The 27,854-nt window shown below is 34.9% G+C and overlaps 1 protein-coding gene across 1 annotated transcript; it reads right to left on the bottom strand.

Annotated features, from left to right (window-relative positions):
- Window positions 1-177: 177 nt before the first annotated feature.
- Window positions 178-27,854, bottom strand: Fnta (farnesyltransferase, CAAX box, subunit alpha). The gene is made up of 9 exons (XM_076852459.1): window positions 27,590-27,854; window positions 25,207-25,292; window positions 20,285-20,399; window positions 16,141-16,245; window positions 11,409-11,535; window positions 7,908-8,056; window positions 3,415-3,477; window positions 1,075-1,246; window positions 178-810 (listed from the first exon to the last, which is right to left on the bottom strand). The coding sequence occupies exons 1-9, from the start codon at window positions 27,796-27,798 to the stop codon at window positions 688-690; spliced, it is 1,149 nt and encodes a 382-aa protein (XP_076708574.1). The 5' UTR covers window positions 27,799-27,854; the 3' UTR covers window positions 178-687.

Below are 27,854 nucleotides of genomic sequence, written 5' to 3' on the forward strand. Positions count from 1 at the left end.
ACTGTGTTGCTTGCAGTCAAGAACTGAACAATTCACATTTTAACAGTTAATGTTTCCTTTAGCATAATCATTTATCTGTTTTCTACAGTTTTATTTGTTTTTCAATTGATTTTCTAAACTGAAGCAATATCCCTTGTATATAGTTATATGCTATTAAAAAGCCAAACTACCATGGTATTGTTTTTAAATACATCTGTAATTTTATTATAAAACCATTCTTTTGGCATTAGTTGGTTACAGTGAAAGCAAGATACTGTGAGTGTAGCATAGCAGCTCTAATGTAACAGCTGTATTCCCCTGCTTACTGAACCAAAATTTAAGTTACCTCAAATCCATTACATACAAGTTATCTGCAGTCTTTACTGATACAAATCCTTTAGGGAAGAGTTGATGCTAAGGGATTAGAGCAAATGTTGGTAAGACTACAAAAGTGGTAGTTCCTTTATAGGACATTTTTTTCTCCCCCCCCCACTCCAATTACTTTACTTTAAAAAGAATCAAATTTCTTAGAGCTAATCTGAATAGCAGCAGCACCCAAAGAACATCACACTTAGTTCTTGTTAAAAAGCAATACCTGTGCAATGCATATTTAGGCCACAGGTAAGGGAATGATCGCTCTAGTTTCAAATTCCTCATTAGAATCCCTTAAAAAAATAAAAGCATTCCATCAAGTTCTTCTGGATGATGTTATTGCTGTACATTTGTTGGGAGGTCACTTTCTCTGCTGTGTTTGCTTTGAAGGGATCTTCCAATATATCTCCAATATTCTTTTCTTATAGTGTCCTTTTCTTTAGCTAAGATTTCACATAACTAAAAATAAAAAATAAAAATTTATTAAAGTAAATAAGCCTTTGAAACAACACAATTTAACTCTGTTCATGGTCAAATGGACACACTGTAGAGTTACATACTATATACTATGTTCACCATTGACAAAGATGTTGCCCTAAACCAGAAATAACCCTACACTGAATTCTGAATACCTATGTTGAAAAGGGGCATGAATATTACTGGTAATGGGTACAGCCAATTCTGAGATGCCTAAGAGAAAAATACTGAGTCACACCAGCTTACCTCTAATGCTTTATTAAGAATGTCCTCTTTGTTGTCACATTGGTTTTCTAGCATATCTTCATAGATATCCACAAGAAAGGCAATTAGGTAGGGGGAACTGTGACTTGGTTGTAAATCAAGTAATTGATTTAACAGGTTAGGATATTTGGAAAGACCACGATCCTGCAAAATCCTGAAAGAAAATAATACTTGATTCTGAGAAGAACAAAAACAACAGAAAGATCAAAGAGAAACACAGCAAGAAAGAAGACTTATTTTGAATAAATGACACTGAAACAAAATGAAAATTTTAAATTATGTGAGTTTTATCGTGGATAATTAGGAGCTGAGTAAAATTAGTTTAAAAAAATAATAAAGTTCAGAGCGGCAGGTGGCAAGCCTTGTTCCCAGTGCCCACAGAGACATGGCTGCACCAAGAGAAGATGGTGGGCTGGAACAGCGCCACCACTGCCAGCATGTGGGGGAGCCCTTCCTGCATCTACTTCAACCACTAGAGGATGAGCAACCCCAACTTAACAGGCTGTGGGAACATGAATATGAGAAAGGTGTGGACCATCTGACAAATGCAACTGCTGTGTGTAGACAGCCATAGCAGTCACTAAGTGTTACAGCAAACTCTTCCACCAGCAGTGTTACAGATGCTTCTGACTAAGTTCCCAATGATTAAGAGAATTTTAAGTGCTCAGAGCTTGGCTGAAGATGATGTGGAATGAGAAACAAATGTCAACATAATAAAATCTGTTAAGATTTTTAAAATTCATAACTTGAAAGTTGAGCAGCTCTGGGTAAATAAAGGCAAATGTGCTTGTTATAGATTGTCCCACAATTAAGACTACCAATGTTAATGTTTGTTTTGTGTAGATCCATTTATTGGTTTTATTTATTTTTTCCCAGTGAAAAGTGCATTTTGACAGAGCTTTTCATTTTATATACACTAAGAGTTACCAAAATATCACAGATTTCATTTATTCCTAAGATATGTAGTTAAAGTGTATGCAAGACATAATGTTTCTTGGGCTAAAAACACCTAGTTCTCAGTTTAAAATGATAGGCAAAAAAGTGTGGGAGATAGCACATGTTTTAAGTTAGTACATTTTACTATAAATCAGAAAATTTTATAGAAACTATTATTTGAGAAAACAGCATTAAAATCTTCAAGAGATCAAAAAAAAGTTTAAAAGTAATCATGTATAATGTGAATATGCACCATATTAAATTAAAGCAGAAAATAAATAATCTTTTAAGTGAAGAGAGATGAAGGAGAAATGTCCCTGTTTCTTCTTGAGATGGTTCCTCATCTCTTTAACTCCTCAGGGACTATAGGTTCCAACTCCCAACGTATCTCTAAATGTGCCTGGATTCCAAAATGTGCTCTTTGGGACCAGTTTCCTTAAAGGCCTTAAATTCAACAGTAAGCCTGGCTATGTCAGTGCCAGACAAGTGAAATGTTTCTGTTAAGATTTATAATTGGAAACCTTTAGCAACTAAAGCAGAAATGCTGGCCACCCATCTGTGTAATCTGTAAACAGTCCTCTGTGCTTTATTGTACTCCTGAGCTGGGCAGAACCTAAGTGTCTGTATTCTAATTTTTCACAAAAACCCTAGAGGATTAATAAATATAATTTAATATGCATTACTTTCCAGGCATGGTGGTATACATCTGTAATCCCAGACACCTGGGAGGCTGAGGCAGGAGAATCACAAGTTCCAGGCCAGCCTCAACAAGTCAGCAAAGACCTAAGCAACTTAGGGAGATCCTGTCTCAAAATAAAAAGGACTGAGGATGTGGCTCAGTGGTTAAGCATCCTGGGTTCAATCGTCAGTATCAAAAAAAAAAAAAAAAAAAAAATTGGTATGTGCTTGGGAGGTGAAGAGAAGAAATGTAGAGGGCACAGTTCTTAGGAATTGCCATTATTATCATTATGCTTCTGCTCTTAGATTCAAAAAAAGAAAAAATCTTTAGTTTCCTTTTAAATAAAATCTAATTAGAAGAGCTGGATGTGGTGGTGCATGACTATAATTCCAGCAGCTCAGGAGGTTGAGGCAGGAGGATCATGAGTTCAAAGCCAGTCTCAGCAACTTAATAAAGCTCTAAGCAACTTAGCAAGACCCAATCTGAAAATAAAAATTTTTTAAAAGGGCTGGGGATATGGCTCAGTGGTTAAGAGCCCCTGGGGTCAATCCCCAGTACCAAAAAAATAAGAAAATCTAATTAGGTATATATTCCATGATATATATATTAGCAGCTTTTATTTATATATGTATGTGTGTGTGTGTGTGTGTGTGTGTGTGTGTGTGTGTGTGTGTGTGGTGTATCTCCAGCAAAAAATAACTTCTTACCCTTTCAAATAGTTCCATGCACTTTCATTATGTGGTACAAGTTTGATCATTTCCAGAGTGTATCTGTAAGAAAAGAACCCACAAATGAGTGTGTAATTTTAAAAGAGCAGTGCAACAATCAGATACAATTTGAACAAATGTGGCAAAACCTAGGAAAGTGTTTTTGCTGTGTCAGACTCCACATACATCTCTTTCAGCTGGCCTTGCCACCGCTCTAGCTCATATCTAAATTAGAGAACTCCCAAAACTGCAATTGTCTACTCAAGATAGTTCCTCCCTCCCATATTTCTTGTCTAATTCCGAGGAATAACACTTAACTGACATAAAGCTTTAATTCACATCAAGAAAGAAAATTAATATGAAAGATATTTTTTTCTGTTTGAAGGAAAGGTGGAGACTTTCTTTTTAATGGTAAAACAATCCAGGAAAAAAAGTCAAACATCTATTTATGCCCATTAAGTCCTCAGTCACTGAAAAAGGGTAATTAACATAATCTTAGGAGCTATAATTAAAAGTAGGGTGGAAATAATACAAAGAATAAAAATTAAACAACAAGTACATATTCCTTACCTTTCAAAATAAAATTACTATTAAACTATAATGTGATTTCACAGTCAAAATGGATACTCCCTACTCCTTTCTCTTCTCTTTACCCTGATTATTAAATATAATTCAGATGCAACTGCCACAAATTCTAAGGAATCTACAAAACTATGCTTCACATGAGCAAAGAACTGACTGAAGCTTAGTGATCTTGTTCTTGCTTTGGGGCTATTACAATAGGAATTTTTTCACAGGAGTAACAAACTCATTTAACATTATGAAAAGATTTTTCTAACCACCCTGACATGACCTAACCTTTTCAGTTATTTGGAAAATTATGTCTGTGTAGGTCTTAGCTGGTCCTAGTAGAAGATTCTTAATTTCACTTTGGCAATGTACACTAATGTGTCATCTATTTTAATGGTGAAAACACGAACTTTGAGGTCAGACTACCCACCTGTAAATCCTACTTACAGAATTACTTGAAAACTCAAGTTCTTCATGAGTATCTCTGAGACTTGTTATGAGAACTAAATAGGAATTTATGGCGTACAGTAAATGTTACATAAATCCTATAATTATTAAGTGAGCATCCTTAATCTGAAAACCCAAAATCCAAAATGCTCCAAAATCTGAAATTTTTTGAGCTTTGACATGATACCACATAGTCAAAATACAGGTGCACTAAAAATATGTATAATATTATATTCAAGCTATGTGTATAAGACACATATGAAACATAAATTAATTCTGTGTTTAGATTTGAGTTCTAACTCCCACATATCTGATCATATATATATATATGTAAACATTCCAAAAATCTGAAATGTTTCTGGTCCCAAGTATTCTGCATAAAAGATACCTAACCTATGGTACTAGTAGACCATTATTCACATGGAAACAATGGCCACGATACATTCAGTGAAAAAAATCAATGCCTATATGTCACTGTCTAGGTTGCAAATGTTATTTATAAATCCATGTATATATGTATATAATTATAGTTCATTCTAGAGAGTGGCAGGAAAGAGGAAAAAGAATAAGAGATTTTGATTTTTAATTTTTTTTTTAAAAGAGAGAGAGAGAGAGAGAGAGAGAGAGAGAGAGAGAGAGAGAAATTTTAATATTTATTTATTTTTTTAGTTTTCGGCGGACACAACATCTTTGCTTTTTGTATGTGGTGCTGAGGATCGAACCCGGGCCGCACGCATGCCAGGCGAGCGCATCCCGCTTGAGCCACATCCCCAGCCCAATTTTTAATTTTTTATAATTTTATATAATTCAGTATATTTGTCCCCTGATAACTATACCGCATAGGAAAAAAAATTAATGAAAGGAAAAAAACTGAGGAACATAATCAGGTACACCTATCTATAAAGTTAAAAATATACTTAATAAACTATAAATTCTAGAAGTATGGCTACTACCAATATTTAAAATATTTGTTCTACACATCCTGAGGGGAAAAAAAACTTTAAATATAGAAAGCTCTTACATTCTTGACTGATTATTTCTGTTTCTATCTAATAACAGATGACTAATGATCTGCCTCTAAAGGCTAAAAGACTTGCATTTTCCAAACTTCATATTCAATTTTTCTTTTTTGTACTGGGGACTGAACCCTAGGACACTGAACCCAGGGGTACTTTACCAATGAGCTATATCCCCAGTCCTTTTTAATTTTGAGTCATGGTCTCACTAAGTTGCTTAGGACCTCACTAAAATGCTAAGGTTGTCCTTGAACTTACAATCCGTCTGCCTCAACCTCTCTGTAATCACTGGGATTACAGAAGTGAGCCAGTCACATTCAATTTTTAATGAAGTTGGGGCTGGGGTTGTGGCTCACTGGTAGAGCACTCGCACAGCACATGCGAGGCTCTGGGTTCGATCCTCAGCACCACATAAAAATAAATGAATAAAGATATTGTGTCCAACTAAAAAAAATAAAAATAAATTTTAATGAAGTAATGAAATAAGACATAGCAAATTAGGAATATACAATATTTGAAATCCATTCTCAATTGGATCAATTCAAGATAAAATAACCTGAAGCATTCTATTTTTTGACAAGAAATCCAATGCAAAGAGAAATACATGGAACAGCCAGGTGCAGTGGCACATGCCTATAATCCCAGCTTGGGAGGCTAAGGCAGGAGAATTACAAATTCAAAGTCAGCCTCAGCAATTTAGTGAGGCTCTAAGCAACTCAGCAAGATTCTGTCTCTAAATTAAAATATTTTAAAAAGGACTGGAGAATACAAAGGGGAATAGAGAGTGCTAAATGACAAAGTATAAATTATCTCTACTTAAACTCCACTATTTTAGGTTGGCTTAATAAAATCATTTCAGTAAATTCCAGAAGAACTTGCTTTGATGCTGGAAATGTTCTTTATCTATGTTGTCAAGTACAGTAGTCACTAGCTACATGTGGGTACCTGAAATAATGTGACTACTGCAACTGAGGAACAATTTTTTTGTTGTGTGTTTTTTTTTGTGTGTGTATATGTGCCAAGGATTGAACTCAGGGGCACTTAAACACTGAGGTACATCACCAGCCCTTTTTTGTATCTTATTTAGAGACAGCGTGTCTCATTGAGTTTATTAGGGCCTCACTAAGTTGCTGAGACTGGCTTTGAACTCACAATCCTCCTGCCTCAACCTCCTGAGCCACTGGGATTTCAGGTGTGCACTATCGTGCCAGGCGAGGAAGTATATTTTAAATTTTGTGGTACTGTAGTTAATTTAAATTTAAATAGCTATATGTTGCTAATAGTTGCATACTGGACAGTGCAGCTTCAGATGGAAGAGAGGTAGGTCTGAAAGCCTGGAGCAGAGAGTGAATGGAGGATACTGGACTAAAGCCTTAAAAAAAAAAAAAAAAAAAAAAAAAAAAAAGATTATATATATATATATGGGCTAGGGACTAGGGATATAGCTCAGTGGTAAAGAATATATGATGCCTTAGGTTTAATCTTCAACACTAAAAAGAAAAAAAAATATATGCCACTGGAACCCTTATATAGAAAAGATAAGAGAGGAGTTAGCTGCCTTAAATTGAGAAAAAAAATGGGTCAAGGGAGATTACAGGCAGATGTGCTATAAATCTGCTCTTCCCAACAATAATTAAAAGAACTTTTGTAATTAAAATTTTACTATGAGCTCATCAAGCTTTAAAAACAATATCCACATTCAGGGGCTGGGATTGTGCTCAGTAGCAGAGCACTTGCCTCACACATCTGAGGCACTGGGTTTGATACTCAGCATCACATAAAAATAAACAAACAAAATAAAGATATTGTGTCCATGTATAACTAAAACAAATTTTTTTTAAAAAATCCACATTCAGATTGTCAAATACAGTGAGACAAAATGGCAAATTACACCAGAAAAAAATGGTTATTGCTATTTATACACATAATACACAAATTTAGGACAATTCAGAAATTTCTAGTTCTTATAATAGCTTTTTGTATAGAAGCTCTCAAATGAGGATGAATTTTTGCTCCAAAAAGGACACTGGGCAGTGTCTAGAGAAATTTTTGTTGAAAGCAAGGAGTGCTAACGAAATATCCCACAGTATAAAAGATAACCAAGACTGAACTGGTCCAGAACCCTTAAATAAAGTAACATGGCATCTGGAAACTATTATCAAAAATGCAACAGATTTAATGAGATAGTTGTAAAATAAAGTTTCCTGGACACTACAAAATCTGATTTATTTCCAATCTTTAGTAGCAACAATATTTCAAAAAACTTCAGACACTAAACATAGAAGCATACTACATTATTTGTAAATTTATCACTATATGTTTCATCTTTCTATTCTGTCCAATTTTAGTTCCATGATTATAGGATCTGGGGCAATCTTGGTCTTTGATTTATTCCCAATGCCTGAAACATAGTAGGCATTCAGATTTTTAATGAATGAGCAAGTAAAGGACATTACTTACTGGACTTCTCTTTCCAATACAGCACGATCACTGTAGCCAGTGGTATTAGAAATGACAAAGTATCTTTGGTTCCAGACAGAGTTATTTCTCACATCTTCTTTTAGAAGTTGGTCTACATACTGCAGCTCATTATCCCAAAGTTTAAATTCCTAAAAGAAAGTTGTTTAAAAACACAATTAGAAATGTCCCATTATTTGTAAATATTAAAAACAAAACATCACGCAGAGTATGGTGATGCACACCTGTAATTCCAGCTATGGGAGAGGCTGAGGTAGGAATATCACAAGTTCAAGGCAAGCCTGAACAACATACAAGACCCTCACACCACCAAAAAAATAAGTAAAAATAAAACATGAGTAAAGCTAAGAAGACAGAACTGAAGAAAAAGGATTTACCACATATGTAGAGAGAGGGAACAGTCACAGGTCAAGGAAACAGAGGGGAATAAAAAAAACTGGGGCTGGGGTTGTGGCTCAGTGGTAGAGACTTGCCTAGCAAGTGTGAGGCACTGGGTTCGATTCTCAGCACCACATATAAATAAATAAAATAAAGGTCCATCAACAACTAATAAATATACTTTAAAAAAGAACTAAATTGGAGATAGATCCTGGGAAAAAATATACAAAAAGTCAAGATAAAAGTCACCAAAGAAAAATTAGAGGGGGAAATAAAAACAAACTCACTAGTAAGAGAATAAGTAATTAATTATACATAGCATTATACATAGTATATGAATTTGATTTGATATTACAATAAGCAAAAGAACAGCATTAAAAATGTACATGTGATAAATTACCTTTAAAATACATGTAGAGAAATATATACAATTTAGCTGGGCATGGTGGCACACACCTATAATCCCAGCAGCTCAGGAGGCTGAAGAAGAAGAATCACAAGTTCAAAGCCAGCCCTAGCAACTTACTTATCGAGGACCTAAGCAACTTATCGAGACCCTGTCTCAAATAAAAAATAAAAAGGGGCTCAGGATATGGTTCAGAGGTTAAGGGCCCCTGGGTAAATCTCTCGTACCAAAAAAAAAAAGAGAGAGAGAGAGAGAGAGAGAAAGAAATATCTAAGATTGGATTTACAAACAAATTTTTACATTAAAAAACTGGGTTTTTTGTTTTAAGTATTTTCTAAGTATTTTCTTTCTTGTTGGATAGACCCCAGGGGTGCTTAACCACTGAATCACATCCCCAGACCTTTTTTACTTTGAAAAAGGGTTTCACCGGGCTGGGGTTGTGACTCAGCAGTACAGCACTTGCCTAACATGTGAGAGGCCCTGGGTCTGATCCTCAGCATCACATAAAAATAAATAAATAAAATAAAGATATTGCGTCCAACTAAAAAATAAATATTAAAAAAGAAAGAAAGAAAGAAATAGGGTCTCATCAAGTTGCTTAGGCTGGCTTTGATCTTGCAACCTCTTGCCTCAGCCTCCCGAGCTGCTGGGATGACAGGCATGAGTCACCATTCCTGGCATAATGCTGCTTTAATAGAAAAAAATTATAGGGAAAACTGTTAAAACTTACAAATGTTACAGAAGTGGGGACATTATGAAAAAGTGGAGTTATATTTCTTATTGATAACAGAAAAAGGATGAATTTCAGTATGATGGTCCCTGTTTTACCAAGTGATAATAAAAATAATTAAGAAAGAGTCCTGTGTACCCTTCATTTAGATTCTCCAAAGGCATTATCTTACCAACTAAAATTTAACCCCAAAACAATAAAATGATATGGTGTATTATTTTTCACAAAAACACAGACTTTATTCAGATTTTATGTGTTCTCATCTGTGTATATACAGTGAAGGCCAGGGTGTTAGTAGAGGTAGAATACAGTTCTTTGCAATTTTACCCCATGTGTAGCGCAAGCAACACTACAATCAAGATACAGAATTATTCCCTCACCACATAGAAAGTGTCCTATACTATCTCTTTAAGGTTGTATCTCACTTTTGCCTAATCACTCCTAACCACTGATTTGTTTTCTCTACAACTTCAGTTATTTCAAGAATATTATCTTGTAGCTGAGCACAGTGGCATACGCCTGTAATCCCAGCAGTTTGGGAGGCTAAAGCAGGAGGATCTCAAGTTCAAAGCCAGCTTCAGCAATGGCGAGGCGTTAAGCAACTGTCTCTAAATCAAATACAAAATAGGGCTGGGGATCTGGCTTAATGGTTGAATGCCTCTGAATTCAATCTCTGGTACGCTCCCCCACCCCCCAAAAGAACATTATCTTATAGATTCTCTTCAGTTTTCAGAATTTCATTATTGGTAAAATTAATCTTATCTTTAAAAAGTATTGTGAAAATATATGAAACCATAATATACCAAAAGTAAAAGCAAGACAGAAAATTATACATACTTTATTTATAAAAATGTATAAGCAACAGGGGCTGGGGTTGTAGCTCAATAGTAGAGCGCTTGCCTAGCATGTGCGAGGCGCTGGGTTCAATCCTCAGCCTCACATAAAAATAAATAAAATAAAGGTATTGTGTCCAACTACAACTAAAAAAAAATCATAAAAAAAAAAATGTACAGGGGCTGCAGCTATAGCTCAGTGGTAAAGCGCTTCCCTCACATGTGTGAGGCCCTGGGTTCAATCCTCAGCACCACATAAAAATAAATAGATACTGTGTGTTCATATACAGCTTAAAAAAAAAAAAAATGCACAAGCAACAATTGAAGGATATTTTGGAGTCTTTCTCATGGAAATCTTTCATAATTTCAGTAAGAAACACACTGGCTAATGTGGCTTTTCAAAGATATTAATAATATTCTACTTCTCAGGTTGTTATGGTAGTAGATAGGGTATGTGTATAACATGCACTTTAAATGATTAAAAATTTCAATAAAAATTTTATAAAATATATAATTAATTAAATTTGAAGTTAAAAATTCTCAGTAAAAAATATTTAGTAAAATGCTCTGGTTATAATGAATAAAACATGAAATAGCAATCCCTGGAAAAAATTTATAGGAAACAATAAAATTGTTTGCTAAAATAAATACAATGTCTAGTGTGAAAGTTGTAACTATTTTATTTAAAATTTAGCATAAATTTAACAGAGGGGTAGACATACAATATATAATAAGTAACAGTTATGATAAGACCATATTCTGAAATTTATATATGCAAAAACCTTAATACACGCTCTTGATATATTAACATTTTACTAATTTTGATGTTCAATTTGCTAACAAATGTAAGAGGTGATGAGAATTCAATCTGAAATGTGTTAAATATTTATCAGTTTACTATTATTCTTCTTTAACATGAACCTATTCACTAACCAACTCAAGAGATTATAAACATTAACCACCATGAAGAATGTCACACATTTTAATTAAGTATCTTAACAGTTCTTTATAATGTTGTGTGTAATGATCTACATGTGTGCTTTGGCTTGGAAATTTAATTAGCCTCTAATACTAATTTTAATTATTTAAATTACAAAATAAAATTCTGAAAAATTCTATAAAAAGAAAGGTAATACCTGAATGACCCATTGTCGATGCTGCCAGGCATGATAATTCTTTGCATCCTGGTTAAGAATATCAGCAATAAATTCAAGCTCCTGAGATGGATCTTTTAGCCATTCTACTAATACTCGCCTATGGTGCCTGAAACCCAGAGAAGGGAAAGAAATTTTGTGTTAATTTACCCAAGCTAACAAATCATCTACATGGGTTATACTAGGTGATGTGGAAACACATTCAAGAAACAAATATTCATATCTAATTAAAGACACTACTAGAGAGAAAATCTAACAAAAGAAATGAGAAAATTTTCAGAACACTAAGCAAGGGTTGAGAAATATAAAACAGTAATTTGTGTGTAAAATTAGATACGTAAGGCATAAAGATGGAAGTAAACCTGGAAGTACAGTTATCTTTTGACAATCACAAAATTCTGTTTTTAGGATTTAGAAACAAGCCAGGTGCAGTGGTACATGCCTGTAATGGGCTTCAAAGTCTGAGGCTGGAGAATCTCGAGTTCAAAGCCAGCCTCAGCAAAAGCAAAGTGCTAAGCAACCCTGTCTCTAAACAAAATACAAAATAAGGCTTGGGATGCTCCTGAGTTCAATCCCCGGTATCAAAAAAAACAAAAAGACATTACAAGAGGGCTGGGGTTGTGGCTCAGCAGTAGAGCACTTGCCTAGCATGAGTAAGGCCCTGGGTTCGATCCTCAGCACCACGTAAAAATAAATAAAGGTATTGTACCCAACTACAACTAAAAATAAACAAAGAAACAAAAAAAGACATTATAGGAGAGACTAGAAGAAATGTGATACTATTTTATGAAATATAATTTTAAATAGTTTATCAGTTTTCCCTAAATTCAAAATGCCACCATTTAAGCAACTTTTCACTCCACTAGTTAGTACAATGAAATTCAATTCTACCCTAGGGAATAAATAGCTACAAGTTGCAGGTCTGTCAAAACAGGAGTTTCTATATTAGGATAAGACTAAGAGTTTTATATTAGGTTCCATTTTTACAATTTCCTTAAGCTAAAACAGTTACAGAAATCTATAAGTGAAAATTTCTAAAATTTACTCTGAGGACTAGAAGTATAGCTCAGTGGTAGAGTCTAACCTGTGAGGCCCTGGGTTCAATCCCTTGTACAAAAAAAAAAATCACTGTGGCAATGGCTGCCACGTCTGCAAACATATTACATACTCCTTTTTTTTTGGGGGGGGGGGGGGGCGCGGGTACCAGGGATTGAACTCAGGGGCATTCAACCACTGAACCATATCCCCAGCACTATTTTGTATTTTATTTAGAGACAGGGTCTCACTGAGTTGCTTAACGCCTCAATTTTGCTGAGGCTGGCTTTGAACTCGTGATCCCCCTGCCTCAGCTTCCCAAGCTGCAGGGATTACAGGTGTGCGCCACCACACCCAGCTGAATTACATACTCTTTTTTTTTTTTCTAATATTTTTTCGGTTAAAGATGGACACACAATATCTTTGTTTATTATTTATTTGTTATGTGGTGCTGAAGTCTAGTGCCTCACACGTGTTAAGCAAACACTCTGTCATGAGCTACAGTCCCAGCCCCTGAATTACATACTCTTTAAATGAATGAACATATGATATGTGAACTATATCTCAAAATTGATTTTTAAAAAAATCTACTGTATTCATTATATTAATGTGAACAGGAGTTACAGAAAAAAAAGGGAAAACATTAGTGCTTAATTGGTGACCTACTCTAAATACACTGAAAATTTTAAAATTTATCTTACAGAATATTAAGAAGGCAAGATAATCAAGGAGAAAATCCTCTTAAAGAGAGAGATTACTGAACTTATTTTAGAAATCTTTCAAGTCAGTGAACACTAGAAAGCATTTTACTTTTCAGGTTCCTGGTGAATTCTATAATTTAAGAAAAAGTTAAGAATTGGATCCTTCAGTATATCAAAGTGACTGCTCAGAACAAAATATCAAGATGTTCTCTCTAATATTTATTCAAGATTTAACGACTATTAAACACAGGGAATTAGTTTATAACATAATATCTCACAGTGGTAATTTAATAAAAAGTTATCAACTTATTACTTCACTATACTATTATAATGGAAACAAGTAGAGTGGGCAATTTAAAATGTATCAAAACTACGCTCTGTGCAGTGGCACACGCTTGTAATTATCGTTACTTGGGAGGCTGATGCAGGAGGAATACAAATCAAGGCCAGCCTCAGCAATTTATCAAGGCCCTAAGCAACTTAGCAAGACCCTGTCTCACGAAAAAATAAAAAGAGCTGGGGATATGGCTCAGCGCTCCTGGGTTCAATCCCCAGTACAAAAACAAAACAACAACAACAAAAATTAAAACATTATTGAGTTTTTAATAGCAATTAGTTGCTTTAGGTGGGTCAGTGTTCTGCTTTTCAGAAAAAATGGTTGTTAAGGTGTTAATGGCAGTGTTTGCAGCACCCAGGAAAAGTTGGTTTTTTTTTTTCTTTTTAGCCAAAAACTAAATTATATTGAGAATGCCTGATATCTGAATTTTATAGCAGCACTTTTTTTTTATATAAAAACACCTTAACATAAAACAAAACCGCAGGGTACATTAATTCTCTAGCTAAACTCGTTTTTCTCAATAAAACAATTTTTTTAAAATATATATATATTTTTTTTTAGAGAGAGAGAGAGAGAATTTTTTATTTATTTTTTAGTTTTCAGCGGACACAACATCTTTGTTTGTATGTGGTGCTGAGGATTGAACCCGGGCTGCATGCATGCCAGGCGAGCGCGCTACCGCTTGAGTCACATCTCCAGCCCCAATAAAACAATTATTTTATAAAGCAACTTCTTAGGAATGCAAAAATCTAGTTAAAAAAAAAAAGCTTCAGAGGTCAATTTGTTTACAAATAGAAATCTGTACAATAGCTACCCTACCATGTGTCAAATAATATTGAGTTATTCGCTGTTGGGTCTATTATGTTCTAATTCTTTGAAAATTAATCAGCAATATACATGTTAAATACTGATTTGTGTTAATATTTGGGCAGAATATTCCTCAGCTGGGCCACAAAACACATGGAATTATACAAAGCTGCTTTTCCATACTTCTACTAAGAATATTTTCCTTGCCTCAGAGGTTTTTCTTCAGAAGTCTTCCTAAAATCTTCACATAAGGATAGTGTGGTGTGTGTGTGTAGGACATTATGCTGAGAGAAGATAAAATGGTGGCAACTTCATTTTGGAGTTGAGAAGACAGGTATACTAAGCAGGCAGTTCGTGGCACAGAAAGTGGAAAGAGCTCAGGCTGGAGTTGTGTCTCAGTGATAGAGTGTTTGACTAGCATGTGTGAGGCACTGGGTTTGATTCTCAGCACTATATATAAATAAACAAAATAAAGGTCCATCCACAAGAAAGTGGAAAGAGCTCTTGGTAGTATGCCATGCTGCCTCTTCTACTTCAGCATAATTTCTTTACTGCCACACCACAATCATAACAGCAGCAGCAATAGCTACCATTCATAGGCTTCACACTAGAGACTGGGCACCATTCAAATTATCTTTCTTATTTATTCTTTGTGCCCCTGCTCCATGACTCCTCCCTTTTCCCCTATTGTGTTCCACTACTCCCATCCTAACAATCTCCATACTCTTATCTTTGCATATGCTGAAAAATTCTACCATTATATTTTTTGCATTGCTTTATAAAGTAACTGATATTATTATTTGCTTTCCCTATCAGACTGTGTCTTGGTCATCTTTATATACTCAGCACTAGTACAAAGCCTTTGTATACTCAGCACTAATACAAAGCCTGTGAATAAACAAATGAATAAAAGATTAAATATTAGAAAGTCATTTTATAATACACCAAACAGAAAGCTTTTTTTTCAGTACTGAGGATGGAATCCAGGGCCTTGTGCATGCTCAGCAAGCTTTCCACCACTGAGCTATATCCAGAATTCTAGAAAACATTTTTCAGATATTTTTACTCACATTTTTTCTCATTAGCAGCAACTGCACAGTGATTCTGAAATTTCAAATAATAATAACAGCTAAACATTTGAATGTTAACTGTGGAGCAAACACCATTTTGATCACTCAACATAGTTCTCATTTAATCCTTGTGTTAGCTTTTCACTGTGAAAAAATACCTGAGAAAATCAACTCGAAGGGAAGATTTATTTTAGCTTATGGTTTCAGTAAATGGCCACCTGGCTCTGTTGATTGTGGGCCTCTATGAGGCAGAATATCATGGCAAAAGGGCACAGTAGAGCAAAACTAGCAAGGAGCTGGGGCAGGATGGGGACAAGATGTAGTCTCCAAGGGCACATCCTCTAGGACCTATTCCCCCAAGTAGGCCCCATCTCCCACAGTTTTCATCCCCTTCCAATAGTCCACTCACCTATGAATCCATCAGTGGCAATAGAGCCCTAATGATCTAATCACTTCCAAAAGCCCCACCTCTGAACTTTGAACACCAAGTATTCAACACATCAGCCTTTTGGGAACATTCTAGATCAAAATCCAAACAATCCTCCTAACAATCCTGTGGGGCAGGTAACATTAGCCCCAATGTAAAATTCTAAATTATAAAGAAGCTTAGGATGATATTCAGTGGTAGAACACTTGCCTGGCATGTACAAGGGCCTGGGGTTTGATCCCCAGGAGGGCAAAAAATAAGTAAATACAAGAAAAAAATCTTTTACTATATCATCATCTACTAGCAGAACCTATGCAGAATAACATTTCTATCTTACCAAACTTGATAGTTTTTGGGCTGTTCCTCAATTATTGCAGTGATGTAGTTCATTTCCTCATGTAGATCCTTTTGAAGTGACTTTAAGAGAACTCTCCGAAAATGCCTACAGCAAACATCAAGCATAGAAAGTCTCATTACTCCAATTAAGTTGCCTATCAACAGTATGAAATAAAGCTAAAAGAACAATATGGTTAAGACAAATTTTTGTCAGTTATTTTATATAACAAATAATTTTTAATTTAAGTGCACAAATTGTCCATATTCATACAACTATCTGGTAACTGGATGAATCCAGCATTTAAAGTAAAAAAAAGAGTAAAAGGCAACAAATATGATAGAAAAAAAGTAGATTTTGGAACCTTAAGGAATGAAAAGGTAACTAAATTCTATTTTCAGGTAATACTCTGATTACATGTGTTATATAATACAAAGAGCAAAGACATTTCTTTCCTTATATAGAAAAGTTAGCTCATGTAGGTTATATTAGTCATATAATAATTAATTCTATTATAAACATTATCAAATATTCTATTTCTAGAACCACCATCAAAATATTTGTAATTCATTTCAGATTATTAAAAAAAAGTGAAGCAAATATAATTTCTGAAATTAAAGAGAAAGTGGAGTCAAGTCATTTTGTTGAAATTCTCTATGGACAGTACTGGTCTAATCTTAGTAAACTAATTTTCAAAAATTTGCAACTCAATATATATTAAGAGACAAATAGTTCAGAACCTACTTTAAAAGTTATCTTTTAAAATGAAATGCAAAATATGAGATTACAGCATTTTTCTCTTACTATTATTAAAGAAAATTGTCTTTTTTTTTTAATAGAGAGGGAGAGAGAATTTTTTAATATTTATTTTTTAGTTTTCAGTGAACACAACATCTTTATTTATTTATTTATTTTTAAAATTTTTATGTGGTGCTGAGGATTAAACCCAGCGCCCCGTGCATGCCAGGCAAGCGTGCTATAGCTTGAGCCACATCCCCAGCCCAAGAAAATTGTCTTAATAGAGCATATAAATGCAAACACTTGGTTAATATGGGTAATGAACTCAGGTATAGTGCGTTTAAAAAAACAGCAGATATATTTCTTAAGAAAATTTAAGATGCATTCTAAGTTCCTTTGTGCCATATAGTCAGTAATTTCTTAAAATTTAAGAAAGTACATATTAGAGCCATAAACTAATGGAATATCCTACTGAGGACTTCAATTAAACATGGTAGACTAAATAGGTTTACTCTTATTCCCTAAATAAAACCCCACTAAAATGATACTAAAGCAATACAGAAGATATAAATCCACAAGGACAAATGGTGCAAAGGGTTACCACAGCAAGTATAAGAGGTAAAGAAAATATAGAAAATGTAAGCAAACAGACAAGTTTTTAACTGACTTAGAAAAGCAATGTAGGCCAGGCACAGTGGGACATGCCTATAATTCTGGCTACTTCAGAGGCTTAGGCAGGAGGGTCACAAGTTCAAGTCTAATCCAGGCTACTTAAAGAAAATCACAAAATAAAATAAAAATGGCTGGGGATGTTGTTCAGTGCTAAGCACACAGGAAACTCTGGATTTATGCCAAGTACTGGGGAGCAGGTGGGGGCAGGAGGAATCATATAAACCTGTCAACAGTAGTGAAAACCTTAATAAAGTTTCAAAAATTGAAGGTACTGGTTTTTTTCCAAAACTGGGAGTCAAGAGTGGGGCAGAAAAATAGAGCAAGGTCTAGAGAAACATTCTTAGCAGCCACAATCCTTCCCTTCACCTTGATCAGAAAGGTGACATCTCCTGACTTGAGCAGGAAACAATTTTAATTTTCTAGAAAAACCTAAAACAGAAAGTGATACTAGGTACATTCAAAGAACGGTGAGGTAAAGAATGGAAATAAACACATTTAAAATATTAATATACAAAACTGAAAAAAATTAAAACAAGATAAAATAAAGACTAGATAAGGGCTGGGGCTGTAGCTCAGCAATAGAGTGCTTGCCTAGCATGTTAGAGGCACTGGGTTCGATCCTCAGCACCACATAAAAATAAACAAATAAAATAAAGGCATTATGTCCATCTACAACTTCAAAAAAAATTTAAAAAAAAAAAGAATAGATTAAAAAAAATGTTGAAATTGTCTAACAGGCTGATTTGTTCCCCCCTCCCCAAAAAAAAGAAGAAAAAGGAAAACAAAGTTGATACATTAAACAGTGAAACTTTCCTAACATATTTCCCTGCCTGATCCCCCAGAATTGTGGCAGGCAAATGTTTTTCTTAGACAATAAATTAGATGGATCCTCTTTGGAGAAACACATTAAGAAAAAGACTTAAAAAAATATTGAGCCCGGCACGGTGACACATGCTTGTAATCCCAGGAGCTTGGGAGGCTGAGGCCAGGAAAATCTTGAGTTCAAAGCTAGCTTCAGCAACTCAGCTAAACCTGTCTCTAAATAAAATACAAAAAGGGCTGTGATTCAGTGGTTGAGTGCCCCTGAGTTCAATCCTTGATACAAAAAAAAAAAAAAAAACTGATACGCAAAAGTTTCAAAACAGCCACATCCCCATCTCGGTAACTTTATAACAGATAAATCATGCCACACATAGGGGTTCCAATCAGGCTTTTTCCTTTCTCCATTATGAGTATAAAAGGAGAACCAAGAATTACCAACCATTTATAGAAAAACCTTTATATGAAAGAGACTAAAACAACAGACAGAAAGATATTTCATTCATGGACTCAAAAAGCAAGATGATGTCTTTTCTTAAATATTAAGGGAAAAAGAGCTCTGAGAAATTAAAAATGAGTGCAAAAATATTTAAAAATCAATAGAAGAGTTAGAAGATAAAACTGAGGGAATATCATAAAAGTAAATTTTTAAAAAAAGGAATAAAAATAAAGAAAACACAATCTAGGAGGTACAACATGCAACTAAAAGTCATTCCAAAGACAGAAAACAGAGAAGAAATTATTTAAAGAACATACAAAAATTCCTAGAACTTAAAAAAGAGAAAAAGGTTCAAATAAAGAAATGAGAATCTTCTCCACCTGAACCACAGAGGCAAAAGAAATGGGAAAGCAGTTGTAAAATTCTTCTTAGGGAAAATGATTTTGAATGTAGAATTCTACTAATAAAGCTGAAGGAAGATTTTAAGATTTCTAATGTATAATCTCCAACACTGTTGTCCACACATCCATCCATAAGTTTTCTTCTAGTCAAGTATGCCTTCTACAATATGAGAAAGTAAAGCTAGCAATTTGGCTCAGTGATAGAGTGCTTACCCAGGAAGTGCTAAGGCCCTGGATTCAATTCCCAGCACCGCAAAAACATAAAAACCAAAAAACTCAAAACTTTGTTTTTAAAATGAGAAAGTAAGTCAAGGAAGAGAAAGATGTGGGATTTGGAAAATAGAAGACTAAACAGATGAAAGAGCTAAAGACTCCATTTGTAGCACCCAAACAAATGAAGGGGGGAAAAATGGAATGCAAGGATTACCTGTTATATTCAATAATAATAAAACATTTACATAAATCAGAATGTCTGGGAGATGAATTACTTATTGGTACAAAGAAAATCAGACCAAACAAAAAAGGCTATTTGTTAAGGGATATGTGAATATACTATGAAATGTGGTTCAGTATGAACTAGGAACTGATAACTAATTTGTGATGAAGGGAAGAAAGTAGTACATGAACACTTCATCTTCAAGGAACGAACAGATATCATCTAAAATGTTTTAAAATGTAAAGAAATAAAAATAACAGCAAAGCATATTATCTAACATACAGAAATTAAGTAGAGAAATACTTAAGTGGGCACAGTGGCATGAGTCTATAATCTCAGTTGCTCAGGAGACTGAGACAGGAGAATCACAAGTTCAAGGTCAATCTGGGTAACATAGCAAGATCTTGTCTCCAAACAAAAGAAAAGTAAAACAAGAGCATAGGTGCTGCTTCTGGGGAATGGGACCCTGGTCGTGGGAAGAAATAGGGAAAAGATTTTTCTCCCTTCAACTTCTGACTTTTACACCCATATGTGAATTATTATTTTGACAGAAACTAAAATTCAGTTAAATAAAGAAAAGTCATTTGAACTAAAACCTGAGAAATGTAAGCAGAAAATATCTCAAAGTTGTGTATTACTTACCACACCGTATAATTGGCGGCATTTAACTCAATAGCATCCTGGGTAAGCTTAAAAGCTCGTTCACTTCTTTCATCACGCTGTAGAACAGCTCGGAAATAATCATAAACATCTCTAACTGGAGATAGAACACACAACTGCATTAGGACTACCTTTCTTATTTAAAATTAACACTATAACATAAAAGCTGTTGTACTTACGTAGAAAGACATTTTATTTACATATGTAACATTTATATCAGTAAGTGAAATAGAATCAAATGACTGTGACTGCCACCCCAACAATACTCAGTGTCACAGTCACAACACACAAGCTACACAGGTCTAACCATGCTTATTATTTATATGCACTTAAATGGGTTAATGCCAAACTGCAAATCTCCTTAAGATTTTATGTAAAATTAAAAGCAGTATTCAAATACATTCACATAGCTGTTTTTCTTATTTTGATCAGATTCTTAACTGAAAAAATATATAGTAAAATGGCAGAAAACTCAAGAGTATAAAAGGTTCACATTAAATTTCCATTCTACTAAATTCCCAGTCCTCCTCTCCAGAAACCACTGTTAACTGATTGTAATATATCCTGCCAAATATATGCTAAGCATATACAATTGCATACTTCATTCCATCCTTCAGTTTTTACAACAAGATCATAGCACACTCAACACTTTGGCCCTTGCTGTTTTCATGCATGTATTATTATAGATTGTATAAACTAGTATAAACTTCTATGGGAAATTATTTGGTAATATCTATTAAAAATCAAAACTTACATATTCAATGATTCAAGAAATTGAGTTCTAGGAAGTTTTTTCTTATAAATACTCTTATATGTGCAAAGTAGGACAGAAAATGCAGATAATCTGGGAACTCATGACCTGTGAGTGGCATTTACAGTAGAGAAGAGTCTTATAGAACTATGTCCTTGACCTGTGGTGTGTGTGCTAACTCTAGGAATTAATGTTAGAACTGAAGGAAATTGTAGGACACCTAGTTAGTGTCTACTGAGAATTAGAGAACTGCCTGGTGTGGAAAACCATTTGGTGTCAGACTATAACCATCACACTGAAAGTATCAGATAAGAATATACACAATTTTAGCTCTTTATAAAGTATAAGATACACAAAGATTACCTGCTTCTAAACAGTATCTTTTGGGGGAGAAGGGGCACTAAGGATAGAACCCAGGATCAAGTACTAAGGCATATTCCCAAATCTTTTTATTTATTTATTTATTTTAATTTTAAAACAGGGCCTTGCCAAGTTGCCTATGGTGGCTGCTCACTTGCAATCTTTCTGTCTCAGCCTCCTGAGTACTTAGGAGCACAGATGACTTTTAAACACTAACTTTAAAAAACTAAGTTTAATCCAGGCATACTGACACACGCCTATAATCCCAGCTACTGGGGAGACTGAGGCGGGGGATCAAATTCAAAGCAAGGCTCAAATCTTAATAAGACCCCATCTCACAACAAAAAAAGAATTAGAGATGTAGCTCAGTGGTATAGATGCTTGCATAGCATGTGTGCAGCCATGGGTTCAATACCTAATAATTCAGAAAAAAAAGAAATTTTAAATTTATAATAAATAAAATGATTACTATAACACGTTAACTTGATAAAAATATTTTCATATATCACACACAAATATATTATATATATGTATATGCATAAAATATACTACACATATGCACACTGATAAAATAATTAACTGGGTGACCATCAGGTAACACAGCTCTAGCATCTTAGGTTTCTATGTAAGTAAAGCAAAAGCCAATTCAATGTAAATAGCAAAATAAAACTGAAGCCAAATCAATCAGAAATTGCTGACTAACCTCTAACTAAATAGAATCTTATACTCATTAAGTTTTTTCTGTAGCTTTCATTTTATATTAAATATTCTTTTGCTGGACAAGGTGATGCACACCTATAATCCCAATCACTCAGGAAACTGAGGCAAGTGGAGGTCAGCCTCAGCAATTAAGCAAGACTGTCTTAAATAAAAAAATAAGAAGAACCAGGGATGTAGCTTAGTGGTGAAGCATTTCAATCCCTAGTACTGAAAAAATAAATAAGTAAACAAACAAAAATATTTAAATAATTTAAAAATTATAAACTTTGCTGGACACAGTGGTACATGCCTGTAATCCCGACTCAAGAAGCTGACGCAGGAGGACCACAAATTCAAAGCCAGCCTCAGCAACTTAGTGAGGCCCTAAGCAACTTAGTGAGGCCCTAAACAACTTAGTGAGTTCCTGTCTCAAAAAATAAAAAGGCTGGGGATGTGGCTCAGTGATTGAGTGTCCCTGGACTCAATCCCTGGTACCAAAAATAAACAATATATTGTCCTACTCAAAGTTTCCAAAACAACTTTTTTCCATGCAACTGTTTCTAATATCTGTCCATAATAGATATAAAACTTTTTAATATTATGTAGTATTTGATTATATGACAAAAGTTTTATTTTTATCTAAAAGATATACAGGTGGTTTCTAATACCTTGCTTTTTAAAAAAAATGTTGCAAATTTTAACAGCAAATATATATGGTGTTTACTGTGAATCAGACACTGCTCTATTATTTATGTGAATAATTCACTCAATCTATAGTTTCTACCACTGGCCTCTACAGTGGTCCAGGGAGTTTACAAAGAGTGGCCCAGGGAGTTTACAATGAGTGGTCCAGGGAGTTCAAATAACTTGTTCAATGTTACAGAACTAGCAATATGGTGAAATCAGAATTTGAACCAGGTGGCCTGGCTAAAATCTACATTCTAAGCCTACCACATATCTTGTTGTGCCATGTGCCAAAATGAATCCAGAATATATAATTAGAAGCAGTACTGCCAGGTTATAAGATCTAAAAATTTCCCATTTCAATAGCTATACCACAGTGATTCTTAAAATGGCTAGCTGTATGAAATGTATGAATCTTAATAGTTTTAATTTTTGCCATTTCACTCATGGGTAAAAAATGACATTCTCAATTTCCATATATTTTATTCCTAATAATGATGGATTTTTCCTGTTTAATGACTAGTGGAATTTCCTTTTCCATAAACTACCAGTTTATACCCTTTGTCCATTTTTGGGATTACCTTGTTAGTCTCCTTATCCTTTTGTAGGAATTCATTTTAATACTAAATATCAATCTTGTTTTCTACCATATAATCTTCTCCCACACTGCTGCTTATTTTTTAACTTGTTCATGGATTCTTTTGTCATGTAACTTTAAATTTTGATATGTTTATCTAGTAATTTTTTTAAGATGTTGATGGAACTTTATTTTATTAATTTATTTATATGTGGTGCTGAGAATCAAACACAGGGCCTCATACATGCTAGGCAAGTGCTCTACCATGGAGCCACAAACCCAGCCGAACCCAGTAATTTTTGATAGGTCAAACCTATTTATATTTGTCCCTTGTGATTGCTAACTATGGCATATATAAGAATTTGAAGTACTGTCTACTCCACAATAGATTAATAATTTACTCCCAATACAAATGTATGATTTTATCAGTTTCCCCAACATTTTTGTTATAGGTAGTTATCAATCTGAAAAAGTTATTTATATTTCTCTGATTATTAGTAATGCTGAAATTCTTCATAGATATTTCTATTTCTTCTAGTAAACTGTTTGTTCATATATCTCAAAATATGGAAATTTTGCATTTTTATATAATTATACATTTTGATCTTATCCTTAATGAATTATTTTACTTCTAGCCTAATAATAGAACTTTTAGAACTTTAGTTCACATGTTATTTTCATATTCATTAAGATAGGAGATAGGAGCCAGGTATGGTGGCACATACCTGTAATCCCAGCAACTCAGGATGCTGAGGCAGGAAGATCGAAAATTCAAGGACAGTCTCAGCAATTGAGCAAGGCCCTAAACAACTTAGTGAGATCCTGTCTCAAAATAAAAAGTACAAAGGGCTGGGATGTTACTCAGTGGGAAAGAACCCTTGGGTTAAATCCCCACTACCAAAAAAAAAAAAAAAAAAAGGCTATGAGATAGGGATATAATTCAACTTTTATCTACACACATAGCCAACTGTATCAAACTAATTTGATCAATCTATCTTTTTTATAAAGGTATGGAATGTATCCTATACTAAGTTTTCATATATTCTGGTAACTTACTTTTAGTCCTTATTTATCTCTTTATTTGTATACTAATCCCACATTAATTATTTAGTAGTACTTTTTAATATTTGATAGGACAAACCCCACACTACTATTCTTTCTTTTAAAATTTTTCTTGCCATTATTTCCTAATCAGCAAATAAATAATATATGCTTTTTGTAAAAGAAGAAAGATCTTGGATAACAAACCTTTAAGTGAAAAAAAAATACCATACACACACACAAAATTACAAAACCAGAATTCCATTTTATTCATTTACCCTTTCCTAGAACAACTAACAATTAACATTTGTATGACCTTCAATTTACAAAGCATTTTAACATTCATCATGGAAAGAATGACACTTTGTCAAAGAAAATAATCCATTCATTTTAATATCAGTAAACATATTCCAACTGAGCCTAACATTCATTGTCAAAATATATTTAAAAATGCTGATGTTTCAGCAACCAAAGTTTTTTCTAAATAAAACAGTAACTCATTTGTTATCTAACACACAGATTAAACAGCAAATGAAAAGTACAATCACATAATAGCTATTATGTATTATAATGTAACATTCATCACTTAGGATATCTCCATTCTTTGGACAAAATAAAACTTTAAATTGCAAAAATAAATCACAAAAAAAACCCACAAAAAAATCAACTCATCATAAGTAATTTAGATCCTTATTAGACAAAAACCTAACAATCATCTTGCTACATAGTTGTGAATTTGACACTGAAACAATGTTTGACTTATAGACCTTTTCCTAATAAAAATAAACTTACATTTTTCACTATAGATGATCTGGACCACTGGATTTGGACCATCATTCTGTGGTACTGGATCTATATCAGCCCATTCTGCTCTGTCCCTGAAAATATACATTTTTTTTTTCAGTGATTACATTCAAACACATTAGAAGAACTGGCATTTTCAAAAATGGCAATAATCACACATTAACACTAGTAACTTACAGATATCTTACATTTAAAAAAGCTTATAAATCAACATTTTCAAATTTAGTTTTAGAAGTGGCAAAACATATTTTTGCAGCAAGTATACAACTTAGAAATCAATCTCATTGATCTAATAAGACTGGAATCAGTCAGCAATTTTTAAAATCTGAGTAATAATTTACTATAAATTGACCCCCTGCCCCATCCCATCCCCACCCCAGTACTGGGGATTGAACCCAGGGATTTTATTTTTTATGTTAAGACAGGGTCTCGGTAAGTTGTTGAAGGTTGCTAAATTGCTGAGACTGGCCTCAAACTTGTGATTGTCCTACCTCCTGAGTCACTGGGATTATAAGGCTCCGCCACTGCAGCCAGTCTGGACTGACATTTTAAAATCAAAGTAAACAATCTACTGTGTACTAGAGAGATGGCCCTGATGGCCATTAAGGGAGCAGGTTCTAGGGCTAAGGATGTAGCAAAAGGTGAGAGCAGGTTCTGGAATCTAACAACTGCCTAAACTGGAATATCAGTTATACTTCTTACTAGCTGTGTGGCCTTGAAAAAGTTACTTAATCTCTCTGGGACTCAGTTTCTTCTTTAAAAAAACAGAGATAACATTATTAATCAATCTTAGAAAGCTATTTTGAGGATGAAATACTATGCTATTAAAACATGCACAATATATAATAAGCATTCAATGAATATTACTCATTATCAAGCTAAAATAACAGTAGAGTGGCAACTATAGGTGCTTACAGAAATTTCAATGTGAATTGCCCTATGTGATCAAATTTATTTTAACTGTCTTTTACTTACATTCTCTTCCTTTCACCCTCTATTTCTTTCTTGTTTTATTTATTTTGGTACAAGGAATTGAATCTGGTGGTGCTTTACCATTGAGCTACATTGCCAGCCCATTTTTTAACTTTTAAATTTGGAAACAGTTTCTCACTGTTTCGGAAAACTTGTTCAATTTCTGAGGTTGGCCTCCTATATCAGCCTCTGGAGTGGGTGGTATTACAGGTGTGTGCCACTGTGCCTGGCTCTTTCACCCACTCTTTACCTCTCTATACTCATCAGCTATTTCACAGCAGAGATATGTAGCTTACAATCTTGAAATGGTGCCCCTCATACAGGAAGAAACACAGGAGAAACAATGACCTGAGATGTGAAACCTAGAGTCTATGGAATGGCATGAGAAAAATAAGACTGTCATTTAGGCACTGGGAAATTAGACAGTCATGTGAAGAAACTTGAGCATTTCACAATCCAAAGAGGAGGCTGAAGATTACAGAAACAAACCAATTTAAATCGGAAAATATTAGCTCCAACAAAAAAGAAAACTAGATAGTGACTTTCACTCATTCATAAAAACAAGGCAAATAAGCCATCTAATGGGTTTAGGTTGAACTACAGAAGACAGAAGGACTTTCTGATTGTTTCTGCAGCTTCCCAAGAACTCGGCAATCCACATTACTATCTGAACACAAGGAACAGATGGGGATTAGACTGGGTGTTGGCAGAGATCGGGAAAAGAGGCAAGAAAGTTACAGCAGTACCTTCATATTGCTAGTACAAGGGACCAGGAGTAGGAGATGCATATGAGAATTTAGGTAACAATTCTATTTTCACGCTCCCGGCCTAACTCAGTTCCTGGAGACAGCAGGGGCGAAAATAATGGTTAAATGAAAAGGTCTCAGTCCTTGAAATTCTTATACCCTTTATTAATACGGCAGAACAAACCGCAGGAAGCCAGTATAGCTGGTTTTTAAAGAGAAAGCTGGCTCTTTATTAAATAATTATTTTCTTGGCATTCTATAAAAACCGCACCCTAACCCTTCCATTTTCATTATGGTCATTAACAGGATAACGTTCTGGGACTATAGAAGAGAGCGAGAAATTTCTTAAGTGTATGAATCATGACACCTAAAAGAGTGCTGTCCGGTGTTCTGTAGTTTCTACGTTTCATTCAAGCCTGCGGGAAGCCACAGAGACGTGCCTGGCGCCCGGACTCCGCAATGTCTCTCGGGGGTCAGCGCTGCCTCCGGGAAGCGGCAATCTGGGAAGGAGCGCGAGAGTCTCGGGCTGGCGCCAACCAACCAGCTACCTCTCGGACTGCCAGCCCGCCGGGCCGCACAAACTTCGGCAGAACAGAGGCCGGAAGCTTGTACCGGGGCAGAATTTCCGCCGCGGCCCGGCTCGGGGGCGTTACCTGTACAGGACATAGGTGGGCGAGTCCAGGCTCAGAAACCCGTCGTCCATAGGGGACGCCACTGCTCCTCCGGCCTCGGCCGCCATCCCTTCTTCCTGCTGCTGCTGCTGCTGCTGGGGTGGCGGTGGGTGCGGCTGCGGCGGGGGCTGCTCCGGCTGACCGGGCTCACCACCCTGTGTAGCCTCTCCGACCCCCTCGGCGGCCGCCATCTCTCCTCGGCCCGCTGCGGAGGTGGTGGCGGAGACCCCGCCCCCCGCAGCCTCGC

This window comes from Callospermophilus lateralis, chromosome 4, assembly GCF_048772815.1.
Source record: "Callospermophilus lateralis isolate mCalLat2 chromosome 4, mCalLat2.hap1, whole genome shotgun sequence".
NCBI lineage: Eukaryota > Metazoa > Chordata > Mammalia > Rodentia > Sciuridae > Callospermophilus > Callospermophilus lateralis.